The sequence below is a fragment of the Aphis gossypii genome, chromosome 1, assembly GCF_020184175.1.
Source record: "Aphis gossypii isolate Hap1 chromosome 1, ASM2018417v2, whole genome shotgun sequence".
Lineage (NCBI taxonomy): Eukaryota > Metazoa > Arthropoda > Insecta > Hemiptera > Aphididae > Aphis > Aphis gossypii.
In genome coordinates, this window is record NC_065530.1 from 47,267,892 (window position 1) to 47,280,696 (window position 12,805).

Genomic DNA, 12,805 nt, shown 5'->3' on the forward strand with positions numbered 1-12,805 from the left:
GGGTAGCACGAAATTCTTAGTGGGGTAGCAGTGTAGCACCATCTTCATGGCACGATCTTACAATTTATTTTGTGGTAGTATGCAACAGTAAATTTTGAAACTAGTTCATAATTTAGTTCCAATTTTATATTTAGGGCTGGAATATTTTGATGCAAAGACATCTTTTTTTCTGGTGTTTTGAAACGTTGGTCCGTAAGTAGCAATCGTGTTTTGAGTGATCCTAATTAATTTAAGTATTTTTTTTTTGCATTTAATTGCATTTTTTTTTGGTTTTTAGAGCATTTTTCACAGTTTGTTCATCAAATGAACGAAAATTGTTTTAATGAACACGAGACCTTAGGTAACAGCTACTACTTTAAAATAAGCAATAGCTAATGCTAGTTAAATAATTAATTAGCTGTTTACCATCACAGAATTGTATTTTATAGTTTTAATTAATGAGAAGTATACTAAGAATTAAGATTAATCTTAGTCCGTGGGGCGTGGGTAAACCATAGGCAATTAGTCGTACAAAATACAAATAGACCATGGGCGATTGATTTTCTTATCAATACCTGAGAAAATTGCCAACTTCATACGCGTTCTGGTTACACTGGCACTTCCATTTTTTGGTTATCTACTGAAAATTTAGAAGTCGGAAATTCAGATAACGTAACTTTCCTTTATCTTCTGCGCGCGGCCATGTGGCATTCACGTCGTATTATATGGAAATTGTAAATCTATAACTCTTTACTCTAGTCCTAGTGTTTAGTCCTGTACTCCTGTGTGGTCACAAATCATTGTAACCTTAAGTAATTTCCTGTTGAAAATGTAAGTATGTAAGTGGTTTTCTGGTATACGTACTACGTTGAATCTTTAACCGCGTAGGTTGTCGCCGACAAATACAAATGTTGAGTTTGTAACTCGCGCGTAATCGCTGAACTACGATTGATAACGCGTTTTTCGTTGCAGATGACTGGACCGCAGAAAAAGAAAAAACACCATGTTGGAGATACATTCTACAAACGCAAGTACAAGACCAAACATAGAGCCAGAGACATTGACGAGGTAATTGAAGTTTCTTAGAATTGACTGTTGAGCAAGTTATCTAAATGCTGATTAACTTGTTTTTTTTTTACTACAAAAACAAACGATCTGATATTATTTAAAACTTAATATGGTTTAGATATTGTATAAAAAAAAAGACGTTTGATTGTATTCAAATGACGAGCACAATGTAGATGGCCCATACTACGTGAATGACACCACGGTAGTATGGATAATTAATTCATACCTACAGAATATATTTATTCTTTAGATAGATGATAGCTCAGTGAAAATTTTTTAATATGTAAAACTGCACAATGCGATAAGATAATTTGTGCAATATATTGTGATATTTTTTTAGTCTGATTGATACTGTACTATTCTTGTTGGTGTAAACAGTTTTTAAATGATTTATATAAGTCTTTATATTTTTACTATTCTACTCTTCAAAATTTAATTTTTTTTAAATTTAGAATGTGTTTAGCTAAATTCGTTAGTCACTTAAAATGTTCTATTTTTGAACTTACATATTTGATAAAATACATTTTTCATTAGTAATTAGGTACATGTATTTTCAATTCGTTATTAAACTATTGATAACATGATAACTAATTATTGCACGGGTTTTTATAATTCAAGTGTAAACATTAAAGTTTGATTCTTTCTCAGTGTTCTAATCTTTGACAAACACTAAGAACTGCAATAAATTATTTAATTTTAAGTTTAAATATCAAAATATTTAATAAAGTCATTAAATACCTAATTAAACAACTAATGTTTATATTAAAACATTTTATTTTGTATGATAAATAAAATACCAAAATTTTAAACTATTTTTATAAATAAGCATGATTTGTAATTTTAATGTACAACCTTCTCCCATAAGTGATTAGTGATTACCAAACTACCAATTGTATTTTTTTATTTTAGGTTGATAATGACTTAAAGAAAGAAAATGCAGACCGTTTGTTAAAGCAAGCTCTTGATTTTGATAAACCTGGCGAAGGACAACACTACTGTATACATTGCGCGTAAGTACCATGTCCTATACAGATAAATCATACTGTCTTGATTAATTATAAGACTAATTTGAATTCAATATTTTAGACGTTACTTTTTAAGTGATCAAGTTTTACAAGATCATTTTCGTACAAAATTACACAAGAAACGAATTAAAGAACTTAGGCTTGAGCCATATACGATTGAAGAGGCTGAAAGAGCGGCTGGTTTTGGCAGTTACATAGCTCCAAAAGAAAGAGTCATTGTTACACAACCAATCAATGTTGAAGAATACAAAGAACCTGAACAAGTTGCTGATATTTGTTCATTAAATATAGATTTACAATGATAAAAAAATTATTTTCTATTAATTCCCTTTTAAAGGTAACTAAAAAATATAGTACATCAAAACTGTACATACCCTATAATCAGACATCTGATAAATATGTTGTTGTTGAACCATATTTGGATTTGGAGAATTGTTTAAAAAATATTAATGTTTTAAAAGATAATATTACTTTAAGGGGTTTAAATATCGATATAGATAAAATATATGAAAAATGGCCAAGTTTTATAAGTGCACGAGACGAAATCGTCTCTTTAAATATTGAAAAACAAAAAATTGCCGAACAATTTAAAAAAATCAAAAAGGATAATGGTAATGAGATTCTCACGCTCAAAGAAAGTAGATCAAAAGTAATGGCAAGATTAAAGTCATTGAGAGACGATATCTCTGCATTAGAAACAGAAGTGGTTATTCCTAGTCTTAGCATACCAAACAGCTTACATCCCGAGTGTCCTTTATCTGAAAGTAAAATTTTATTCCAACACTGTGGAAAAATGCAAATCGACAATAAAGATTGCATAGATCATTTAAGAATTGGCACAGCCTTGGAATGTTTGGATTATATAAATCCCGTAATTGTTTATATTAAGAATGAAGCGTCTCTATGTGAACAAGCAACAATGGCTTATTTCAATGAATATTTAGAAAAGTCTGATTTTATACCTTTTTGTAATTCAGATCTTATCAAAAGTGTAATTATCGAAGGATGTGGTGCTGACATTGACAATGCAGACCAAACATTTATTTTGAGCGAACAAGATCTACACTTGATGGGTGGTGCAAGTCTGCAATCTTTTTGTGCATTTCTTACCAAAGCGAGTGTAGGAGGAAACAAACTGCCTCTAAAATTGTATTCAACTGGTCGATCGTATAAACCCTTTATCAAAAACATTGGACTTTTCTCTGCCGTACAAACAAATGCTGTTGAAGTTTTAATTGGTTCGACTGATGAATTGAAATCTAAAGACGAATTTGACAAAATGTTGACCATTTACAAACAGTTATATGAAAATATCGGTTTAGACTATCGCATAGTTTACTCGCCAGTCTCAAAGTTGGAAAATTGGGAGTGTTTAAGGGCTCAAGTGGAATTGTACTCGGTCAGCTGTAAAAATTATGTTGCTGTTGCTTCGTTATCTTTATCTGGGGATTTTATTAGCAAGCGTTTAAGAATTTATTGGTCTGGCAAAGACAAAAACAATTTTTTACATATTGTCAACGGTAAAGTAGTAGATACTAATGTACTGCTAGGATGTTTGTTAGAACAAAATGTTAATGAGTTCACTGTACCAGACTGTATGAAAAATTATATGATTAAATAAAACATTAATATTATTTGATTTGTCTTGTATGTGCACATAAATTACTATACATCCCAATTTTTCAATTGCAAAAATATATCATAATATAGATTTTAAACGCACAATATTGTATAGCTGAAGTATTATTTCAATAATATTAAATATTATTTCCATTTATTTATTGTCTTTATTTAAAAAGCATTGATTATTTGTACACGAACGACACATTTCGATAGTGTTTTCATTAAGGTGAAATATTCAATCGATATTGAATGATATTTGCCTTAATATTTTGACTTTTGGACTTATAACTTGTACAAGTATCCGGGACTATGGTTTATAAACCAAGAAAAATATCGTTTAAAATGTTTAAGTGAGATGTTGTATTACAACATAATACCATTACGAAATCATTCTGTTTATAGCCCCATTGGTAAAAACAAATGGTTATAGTGGGAGACAGCAGTAAAAGGTCATATAGCAAATTATAACAATACGTACTATAAGAATCATGTATATAATGTAATAATAAAGCTAATTTTTTTGTTTGACATCACTCAGTACTAAATAATTAATAAATAGTACTATTTATAATCAATGGTATTGCACGTATGCGTAGGATCACCACGTTTTACCACTTTTGATTAGAGTAAATAGATACTCATTATATTGCTTTTACAAATGTTGAATGCGGTACTAAACAATGTTGTGCCGCCAGGTGATGGCAAGACGCTGTAATTTGTTACATAATCATTGATAGCATGCAGTGCTAATAGGTGCACTTATATTTGAATCAACTATAACATACCTCAGTCGAGTATCTATTTAAAAACTTTCAAGGTTTTCATATCAAAATTCCTCTATTTTAACCAAAATGTATAATTTAAAAACAAATAATTATACAGTGGCGCGTAATAATTTAACTTAACATTATAATATAATGAGCTGAGATAATAATCAAATTTAGTTACTACTGACCCAATTGAAACCATATTAATCATTAAGTAGGAAACAACAAAACATTTTAACACAAAAAAAATAATGGGACATTTTTTCTTTTTTCTTTAATAATGGTTATCAAATAAACTATTATATTCCTCTAATAAATTTTAATTTATAATATAAAAAATATTCTTAAATAAATTTGTATTGAACTATTCAAAAAAAGTCAGAACAAATTATTCACAAATATTAACTAACGCAATATTGTGTTTATGAATGCAAATAAAGAAAAAAAAATGTTTCTATATTATTATATAAGTATAATGAAAAAATTAACTAAAACGGTTTTATTAAAAATGGTTTGGAATAAGGGAAGTGAGAATGACACTCCAACAATGACTCATAAGGACTGAGGGTCTTTCAAATTAGCAAATCCACTTTTAAGTGTTTCTCTAAGTTTTAGACGTTTCTCATTCACTAACATTGCACAGACTTTGTACATCTCCACCTCCTCTGATGGTATTATTGTATCATCAACGACAATAGCATCTTTCTCCTAAAAAATATTCAGTCATTAGAAGAAAGGTAAGTCAATATGAGTTTAATTTATTTTCTACTTACCAGTTCTTCTATTAACAACTGTTGAAGTGGCAATGACTTGCAGGATAATGTCCTCATGTTAGAATAACATTTTATTTTTAATGAAGGTACATCTCCTACAACAAAATTAATGCCACAATAAAATTAAAATAATATACTATAATCTTATTGAATTTAAATCTAAGGGGAAAAATAAAAATTTAACAGTAAGTTTTAAAAATTGTATATAATAATAATTTGCTGTGCTTATAATATTGAGTTTAACTATACTAGGCATTTTAATGAGGTATTTTTAAATTTATCAATAGAGCTAGAATATCACCCCATTAATGAATTATATGCAATCTTTATTTGTACCCCAAAATAATAAATAAAATATTTGAATTTTATTAAATAGTTGAGTAGTAACTGTGTATAATTAAGATAAGATTAATTATAAGAAAGAACATTTTATAAAAACAATATAGGTACACAACATTCTATAAAAATAAGTTAGATAGGTTGCCATATAAAAATATATTATGCAAATAATAAAAGAAAAGATAAAATTAAATTAAAAAATCTTTTTTGTTTTTGCTTAAAAGAATTATGTTAATATATATTTTGTTATCAAATTAAGATAGTATAGGTTTAGGGGTTTTATTGTTTACTATTATGATATTTAAAGAAAACTCTCAAGTATGTATATAGAGAGAACAAAGTAGTTTTTATGAATGAACTTATATTTATATAAGTATGAAAATGTACAACCTTAATCTTTCTCCCATCAAAATAATTTTCTGGAACACGGCTGAAATTAAGCACTTAATACAAATCATGCTGATCATATAAATAAATGTTTTAAGTACTGGTCAAAAATTAGGAAACTTTGTAAGATGTATCTGTTTAATGTGAATATTTAAAAACGGAAGTACATACACATAAATATTGATGAATTGAAAAACATTTGTAGCAAAATGTTCAATATACTTTTAGAAATAATACACTATATACAAATTCTTAGGGAAGTTTAACACGTTGACTGCCACTTGGCTGCCGACGGTCATTTGTAATTCTCAAATTGTATGCATTTGTGATCGCTGGCACTCATAGTTCATCATTACTACCATACCATATGACCGCCGGCGACCATAAATGAATTTGGTTTTATATTATTAAATTTTTTATGGCGCTACAAAAATGCACTAAAATAAGGACAGTGGTGTAGCAGAAATCATTAAATTTTTTTTTTATATAATACGTTTTTTCCCATTTTTTTTTTCATTTTTCTATTTTTTCAAATATTTGGGATATACAAATATGGAATACATTGAAAAATATGTTTGGTGGGTAACAAACACCAATTAAATGACCGCCAGCAGCCATGTGGCAGTTAACGCATTAAGAAAAAAGATGATGATTATCCTGAGAAAGTAATTTAATAAAAAAATGATTTTTTCATTTTATTAAGAAAAATTGAAAATCAGTAGGGTCATGGCACACAGCAAATATTAAAAAATAATTAAATGTAATTTTGGTTTAATTTAAAACTGATAAAAATTATACTGGTATACTAGAAAATATTATTAACTTTATATTGGTAAAAAAACAAATTTTTGTTTAAAAAAGAATCTTAAAATAATATTTGTTACTTGTTTAATATTTTAAAATTTAATTTAAATAAATTTATACTTAAAATTATGAAATACAATAATATTGTAAATTGAAATTGCAAATGTGTGGGATATAGCTATACATTTAATTTGTGTTTATTCCAAATAGTATTCAATATATTACTTAGAACTAATTATGATGGTACAAATATAAATTATCCAATCATAAGATATGAGCTCTATTTAGTATTTAATATTTTTTCAGCAAAATATCAATAAATTACCTGAGTGGTTACAAAATCCTTCTGAGCATGCCACATCTGAACCATCTGGTGAGCTGGTACTATTACTATGATTGTTATTTTCAGCTGATGCATAGCCATAGTCTTGTGAATGATCGCATAATGATGGACACGAACTACAACTACCAGGTAGATCATGATTGATTACACTAGACTTACAGTCACCAACTTCAGATTGATGCTCATCAGCAGAATGACGGTCAGTCATATCTTCTATTTCAATATCATCATCATCATCTTCAATAACCAAATTATAAGCACTTATAACTTCTTCTTCTGCTTCACTTTGTAATTGAACTGGAGGATTCTTAATTTTTTTTGTATTTTTTTTGCTGCTTTTGGTTTGTTTCTTTTTATTACGTTTTTCTTTCTCTCCACTATTTTTTTTCTTTTTTGATTTTCTTGTCCCTTTAGAATTACAGTCAACACAGCTGCATGGTTTAATTGGAGTCGAAACACTTTTTTTTCGGTCACCGGGCATTTTGAGTTGCTGAAAAAATATAAATTATTTGCTGTTAAAAAAATAATTATTTCACACGACCCAGTACATAGTAAATAAGTAAATACATACTTTTTTCAATCTTTTATTATGAAGTTCACACATACAATTTTCTTCGTAAACAAAACAACAATTTTCATCAGAATCTTCTCTTTCCTAAAAAATAAAATAAATTAACAGTCAATAATCTAATAACAAATTTTTAATGTATAAAACTCACATTAGATTGTACACCATCATCAACATCATCCACAAAATCAATATCATCTTCACCAAAATCAATTTCTTCTTCATCTTCATCTTCATCAACACATGAGCATTCATCTAATCCCTACATAAATATAATAATAAATATTTAATATGAATTCAACACATTCAAGAAAATAAATAAATGAATTATAACTATATATGAGTTGCGGTTCTGATATATCCTAAATTTTGACACAAATAAAAAGAGTCAAGAAAAAGTGGTTCCTCAATGATTCAAATATAATATAAACTAATAATATATGATTAATATGATTGTATTATATAATATAAGCTTTGCAACACCACTATAATGATAATTTTATTAAATCATTTTTAACTAAGTGGAACTATATAGCCTTTAAAAATAAGTAAAATAAGTTTTAAAATAACCTAACTTTCAAACTCAATAGGCACATTCATATTGGAGGACAATTGGTAGAAATTATTATTCCTCATCTATGAAATAAGAGTTTCAGCATTCAGAGCAAAACAAATGTGGAATTTTTTTAACAATTTAAATAAATAATATGAGTCTCTGCAGCCTAATATATATATTTTTTAATTTATCTAAGCTAAAATATGTGTAGAATATTATATCAAATTAAAAATAAATTTATTTTATTGAGAGTTAAATGGAAATAAAATAACAAATTTTGAGTGAACATATTAATTTATGCAATCTTATAAAAATAATTTTTTTAGTGACTTATTATGATTCAATGATTTTTAATCATATAATTTATTCTGAATGTTAGAATAAAGTTTTCTATAATAAGTAAAATTTAAGTTTATTTACTTTTAATTTTTTGTTATATTCAATATTGTGTATTGTATATTTAATGATATTATACTATTATTATATATATATATATATATATATATATATATATATATATGAGAATAAGTGTTATTAATAATTAGTTTTTTATAATTAAAACACAACATAATATATAATGAATACTTACATCACAACATGGTGATGATATTCTTGTTACCAACATTATTGGCATGTTTTCTTTTTTTTGTGATCTTTTTTGTTTCCTAAGCCGTTTTCTTTTTTGTGTCTTTTTTTCTTTTTTTGAAAATTCATTGTAAAATTGATCTAACTTGGTAAATCCTTGTTTTACTTCAATGGCAGTCTACAAAATAATGTATTTAATTATGAAATCTATTTTACTATATTGAAGAAAATATTTAAATGATTATTATGTACTTCAAATCTTCTGGCAAGACCATCAATGGCTGCTGCTGCCAGAACTTGGCAAGTATATTGTTCTTCTCTAATTCTTAATTGTATTCTATGTAATCGTTCATATACACAAATACCCAAACATGTTAAAACCTCTTCTTGAGCAATCTCTATAGTTTTAGCATGGCGTTCCCTACGACTAATGTTACTTCATGAATATTTTGACAAATATTTTACTAGTATACAACTTACTTTCCCATTAATTCTGGTTCAGCACGACTGATCAATGCACCAATATAATTAATATCAGTGTCTAAATGGACGTGTTTATCCCCAACACATCTTTTAATACCTGCATAAAGTTCTTCTATATAACCTTTTTCTTTGGACGGATCTTCTTCTTCAATAAGTAATGCATATGCTTTCATCACTTTTGTACGACAATCACCACAAAATCTAATAAGCAATATTTAAATTAAATGTGAATATATAATATAATAAATAAAAGTGGAAACTTTTCATATTTAATAAGCTAATATCAACAGCAAAAAATAGTGAAATTGTAACACATAACATAAATTTTATTATGATTACTATTTAAAAGATGTTATTTTTGTTGCTGAAAATGAAAAGTTTATATGATTTTATATACAAGGTACTTAAAAATGTATATTAACAACATAGAAAATTGAACTAATTGTTTTTCCTATAATTAAAGACAAAAATAAGGTTTGTTAATTATTGACTCTCAAACATATACTGCAGAAAACTATTAATTATAACAAAAACTTGAGGTTATTAAAATAATTTCTAAATTATTATTTTTCATAAAGGTTAAAAAATGTCAAACTGATACTTAATTGTAAAATTAATAAAATAATAAGTTTATAAATTCCTTTAAAAACAATGCTATCTTGAATTTTTTTATTGAATATTTTAATTATGTTACATGTATGAGACATCACCGACACAGGTATAAATTCAAATTAAAGACAATATTGATAATTTAGATATTCTTATCTGATATGAGAAGATACTTTAAAAATGTATTTAAAGTATAAGAAATATTAATGAATTTACGCAATTACAAATTAATATATAAAATGAATATGGTATTTGGAGCATTTTAAATACTTTAAAAGATACTTTCATGAAATAGATTAAATAGAATATTTAGCTATAAAACGAAAAAGAGTCTAATCCTATATATATAAAAAATAAATTATAATAACCTATGTTTTCTGAGGTAATTATCCAGTGTGCTCAATAAACTACTAGCTTCTATAAGCACTATTTCATCTCTACATGGTTCAGTCATATGTCTCCATATATCTTGCCATCCACTTGCCATGGGTCGGACAAGTCTTTGGGACTCAAGGGAATGGTAAACACATCTTTTACTTTTTTTTGATTGCCTTCGACTTGATGCAATTGATGATAAACGATTCCTTTAAAAAATATTTTGACAATTAATTATCTAAAAAACATGTTATTGAAATTAGATTAAATTACCCATTGGTGTTCTGAAGTAAATTATACATGCACCTTTCTTCATCATAAAATTCATATCTTATAGAAATAAAGTTGCTATTAACTACAACAAGAGGAAACAATGCATTTTGACCAAGTTTGGCCATTTCACCAAATAATTTTTCAGCGCTGAAATATAAAATTTCATAATAATGTAATTTACTATTTTAATTCAACTTCTACTCATACATATAGGTTACGTAACTCTTAAGTAATTTTAACATATTAAAAAAACAAGATAAAAGGTACAGAAAATAAAATGATAAAAAAATTGAAACATAATATATACCTTTAAAATTGTGTAAAAATGGAATTTAGAGTAAACCTTGAAATTAAAAAGTTTATATTAAGATATGGAATAATTAAGTAATTGAATACAAATTTAATAAATTATAACAGTTTAAGATTGTACATCAATTTTTGCATTAAAAATAAAAACAGAAAATGAAAAAACTATTATAAGTTCCAACCAATTATAACTAAGACATGGGTTGAAAAAAAATTCCCAGCAAATGAATAAAATAGCTATTTTAATTAATCTTTTCCAAATGTTATACAATTATTAGAAAATTAACATTAAAATTGATTAATATTTAATGTAAATAAATATTTTAATAGGTAGTTGATAAAGTTTAATTTCTTAAAAAACAAAAATATCGACAACATAAATAATATCTTTAAACGGTACCTAATTAATAAAGTTTTAAACCCCATTTTAAACATTTATATAAAAAACTGTGTCTACAAAGGCATTAGATCAGAATTATTGATGAAAGATCAACTTTATCATTTTACTGATAATGATCATGTTAGCAGCCAACAATTAAGATTAATTAACTTTAAAATATAATGGAACCAAACCTACCTTCTACGGCATCCAACACAGTCGATACTTTCACTCATTATATCTAATATTTCTTTAATGGATACTTTCAATACATCTTGCAATTCGCGTTTGTTTAGCATGCGATATTTTTTCACAAAACTATCCAAAGATTGAACTTTTAATGGTGGTACTTGTTTTACTTCTTGTACCAAATCTTCGTTGCTAAGATCCATCACCAACTGTAAACAAAAGACAGTCAATTACATAAGAAATCATAGGTCACAGATATAAAACAACAATACAAGTATTATAAGTATCATAATTTAATCTAGTACAACGCAAGACTAAAAACCAACTAAAAATAGTATTGTTAAGCGCGTTGATTTAAATTTTAGAAACACCAAACATTATAGTAGGTAATAGACAATTAATAATGGCAATGCTTTTAAGAAACTTATCAAGAGGATTTGAAACAAAGCTGTTGAAACAGTTAGCCAGTAGGGATCGATGGTGAGCATTGGATTCTCCAATTTGAAGTGTTGAGGGGAACATGAGAATTTCTAGAAAAAACAATGGGGGAAACTCGGAGGACGAACTCACAGTCAAGTTCTCGTCGACTTGTAGGGGCAACTGCCTGTGCTTGAGCCGATGGTCCTTGCCCATTCTCATCACTTCCACCAGGTCGGGCATCCTCTCTGTTTGCAACATTTAAGATTGCTGTGTGGTCGCGATATAGTCACAGAATACCATTGACCTTATATACCTAAATATATATGTATATGCGTGAGCGTGTGTTGATATTATTATTATTAATAACACACACGGCTGGACGCGAACCGAGTACGGACGACGTAGATCCGAAAAACGAAGAAAACGTGAAAACGGCGTATGGGGCCTTTAACCGTTCGTTCTATACTCGTCCAAACGTACGAGGTTTATATGTTTTACACACGACGACGGCAAAAACTTGTCTTATTAAAAACGGGCGAAACACTGATGAGTACAAATCCGCCTTTAACGCGAGCGCGGTGTAGAAGTAGTAGAAGTACGTGCGACTGTGCGAGCAATGAGTGGCGGTGTTGATGACGGGAGGGAAATCGCCAATCGGGCGAAACGCACGGGGACGATCAACGTAGACTGGTATACAACGTCCTTGGAACCTGACGCACCAAAACTTCCAAAACGACCAAAACCAAACGGATGGCACCGAATCCCGCAGCACACGGTCCGATCGTCCTGAGGTCCCTGAACGTCGAATGACAGCGCGCCCGTCTTCAAAATATCGCCGTCGACATTATTTTCGCAGGTCGATTCGTCCCTCCGCTGCCTGGACGTGGACTTGAGTAAAGTTGACGTCACGTAAAACCCATTCTCCTTGGACCCGACAGCTGCCGCCGAAGCTGT

General features: G+C 28.2%; 3 protein-coding genes across 7 annotated transcripts; 2 read left to right on the forward strand and 1 right to left on the reverse strand.

Moving 5' to 3' along the window:
- The first annotated feature begins 35 nt into the window (after positions 1 to 35).
- LOC114122292 (zinc finger protein 593) lies at positions 36 to 2,382 on the forward strand. Of its 4 annotated transcripts, XM_027984908.2 has the most exons (5): positions 36 to 192; positions 278 to 340; positions 952 to 1,047; positions 1,957 to 2,057; positions 2,134 to 2,382. In XM_027984908.2, exons 3-5 carry the CDS (start codon positions 952 to 954, stop codon positions 2,372 to 2,374), a joined length of 438 nt encoding a protein of 145 aa, XP_027840709.1. In that variant the 5' UTR covers positions 36 to 192; positions 278 to 340; the 3' UTR covers positions 2,375 to 2,382. The 4 variants fall into 4 exon arrangements, with proteins under 4 accessions (XP_027840709.1, XP_027840707.1, XP_027840708.1 ...); XM_027984906.2 differs by lacking the exons at positions 36 to 192; positions 278 to 340 and adding an exon at positions 626 to 889; XM_027984907.2 differs by lacking the exons at positions 36 to 192; positions 278 to 340 and adding an exon at positions 626 to 818.
- On the forward strand, positions 2,371 to 3,711 carry LOC126548833 (serine--tRNA synthetase-like protein Slimp). Its single transcript, XM_050198311.1, has one exon. The coding sequence runs from the start codon at positions 2,371 to 2,373 to the stop codon at positions 3,691 to 3,693; it is 1,323 nt and encodes a 440-aa protein (XP_050054268.1). The 3' UTR covers positions 3,694 to 3,711.
- A 1,000-nt stretch (positions 3,712 to 4,711) lies between these two features.
- Positions 4,712 to 12,756, reverse strand: LOC114122288 (gametogenetin-binding protein 2-like). 2 transcript variants are annotated; one of them, XM_027984896.2, is made up of 12 exons: positions 12,002 to 12,756; positions 11,441 to 11,640; positions 10,558 to 10,704; positions 10,278 to 10,493; positions 9,298 to 9,501; positions 9,070 to 9,253; positions 8,822 to 8,995; positions 7,828 to 7,938; positions 7,680 to 7,763; positions 7,091 to 7,598; positions 5,236 to 5,330; positions 4,712 to 5,170 (listed from the first exon to the last, which is right to left on the reverse strand). In XM_027984896.2, exons 1-12 carry the CDS (start codon positions 12,107 to 12,109, stop codon positions 5,015 to 5,017), a joined length of 2,187 nt encoding a protein of 728 aa, XP_027840697.1. In that variant the 5' UTR covers positions 12,110 to 12,756; the 3' UTR covers positions 4,712 to 5,014. The 2 variants fall into 2 exon arrangements, with proteins under 2 accessions (XP_027840697.1, XP_027840698.1); XM_027984897.2 differs by having other exon boundaries at positions 9,070 to 9,244; positions 12,002 to 12,753.
- Positions 12,757 to 12,805: the final 49 nt, after the last annotated feature.

What these genes read in the sequence shown, in the direction of transcription:
- LOC114122292 (XM_027984908.2), top strand. Translation starts at nt 952, where the DNA reads ATGACTGGACCGCAGAAAAAGAAAAAACACCATGTTGGAGATACATTC. An exon ending in GAGCCAGAGACATTGACGAG is followed by an intron (nt 1,048 to 1,956) that starts GTAATTGAAGTT and finishes TTTTTATTTTAG; the next exon opens with GTTGATAATGACTTAAAGAA. An exon ending in CACTACTGTATACATTGCGC is followed by an intron (nt 2,058 to 2,133) that starts GTAAGTACCATG and finishes TCAATATTTTAG; the next exon opens with ACGTTACTTTTTAAGTGATC.
- LOC126548833 (XM_050198311.1), top strand. Translation starts at nt 2,371, where the DNA reads ATGATAAAAAAATTATTTTCTATTAATTCCCTTTTAAAGGTAACTAAA.
- LOC114122288 (XM_027984896.2), bottom strand. Translation starts at nt 12,109, where the DNA reads ATGTTGCAAACAGAGAGGATGCCCGACCTGGTGGAAGTGATGAGAATG. An exon ending in TGTGTTGGATGCCGTAGAAG is followed by an intron (nt 10,705 to 11,440) that starts GTAGGTTTGGTT and finishes TTTATATTTCAG; the next exon opens with CGCTGAAAAATTATTTGGTG. An exon ending in GTCTTGCCAGAAGATTTGAA is followed by an intron (nt 8,996 to 9,069) that starts GTACATAATAAT and finishes ATTATTTTGTAG; the next exon opens with ACTGCCATTGAAGTAAAACA.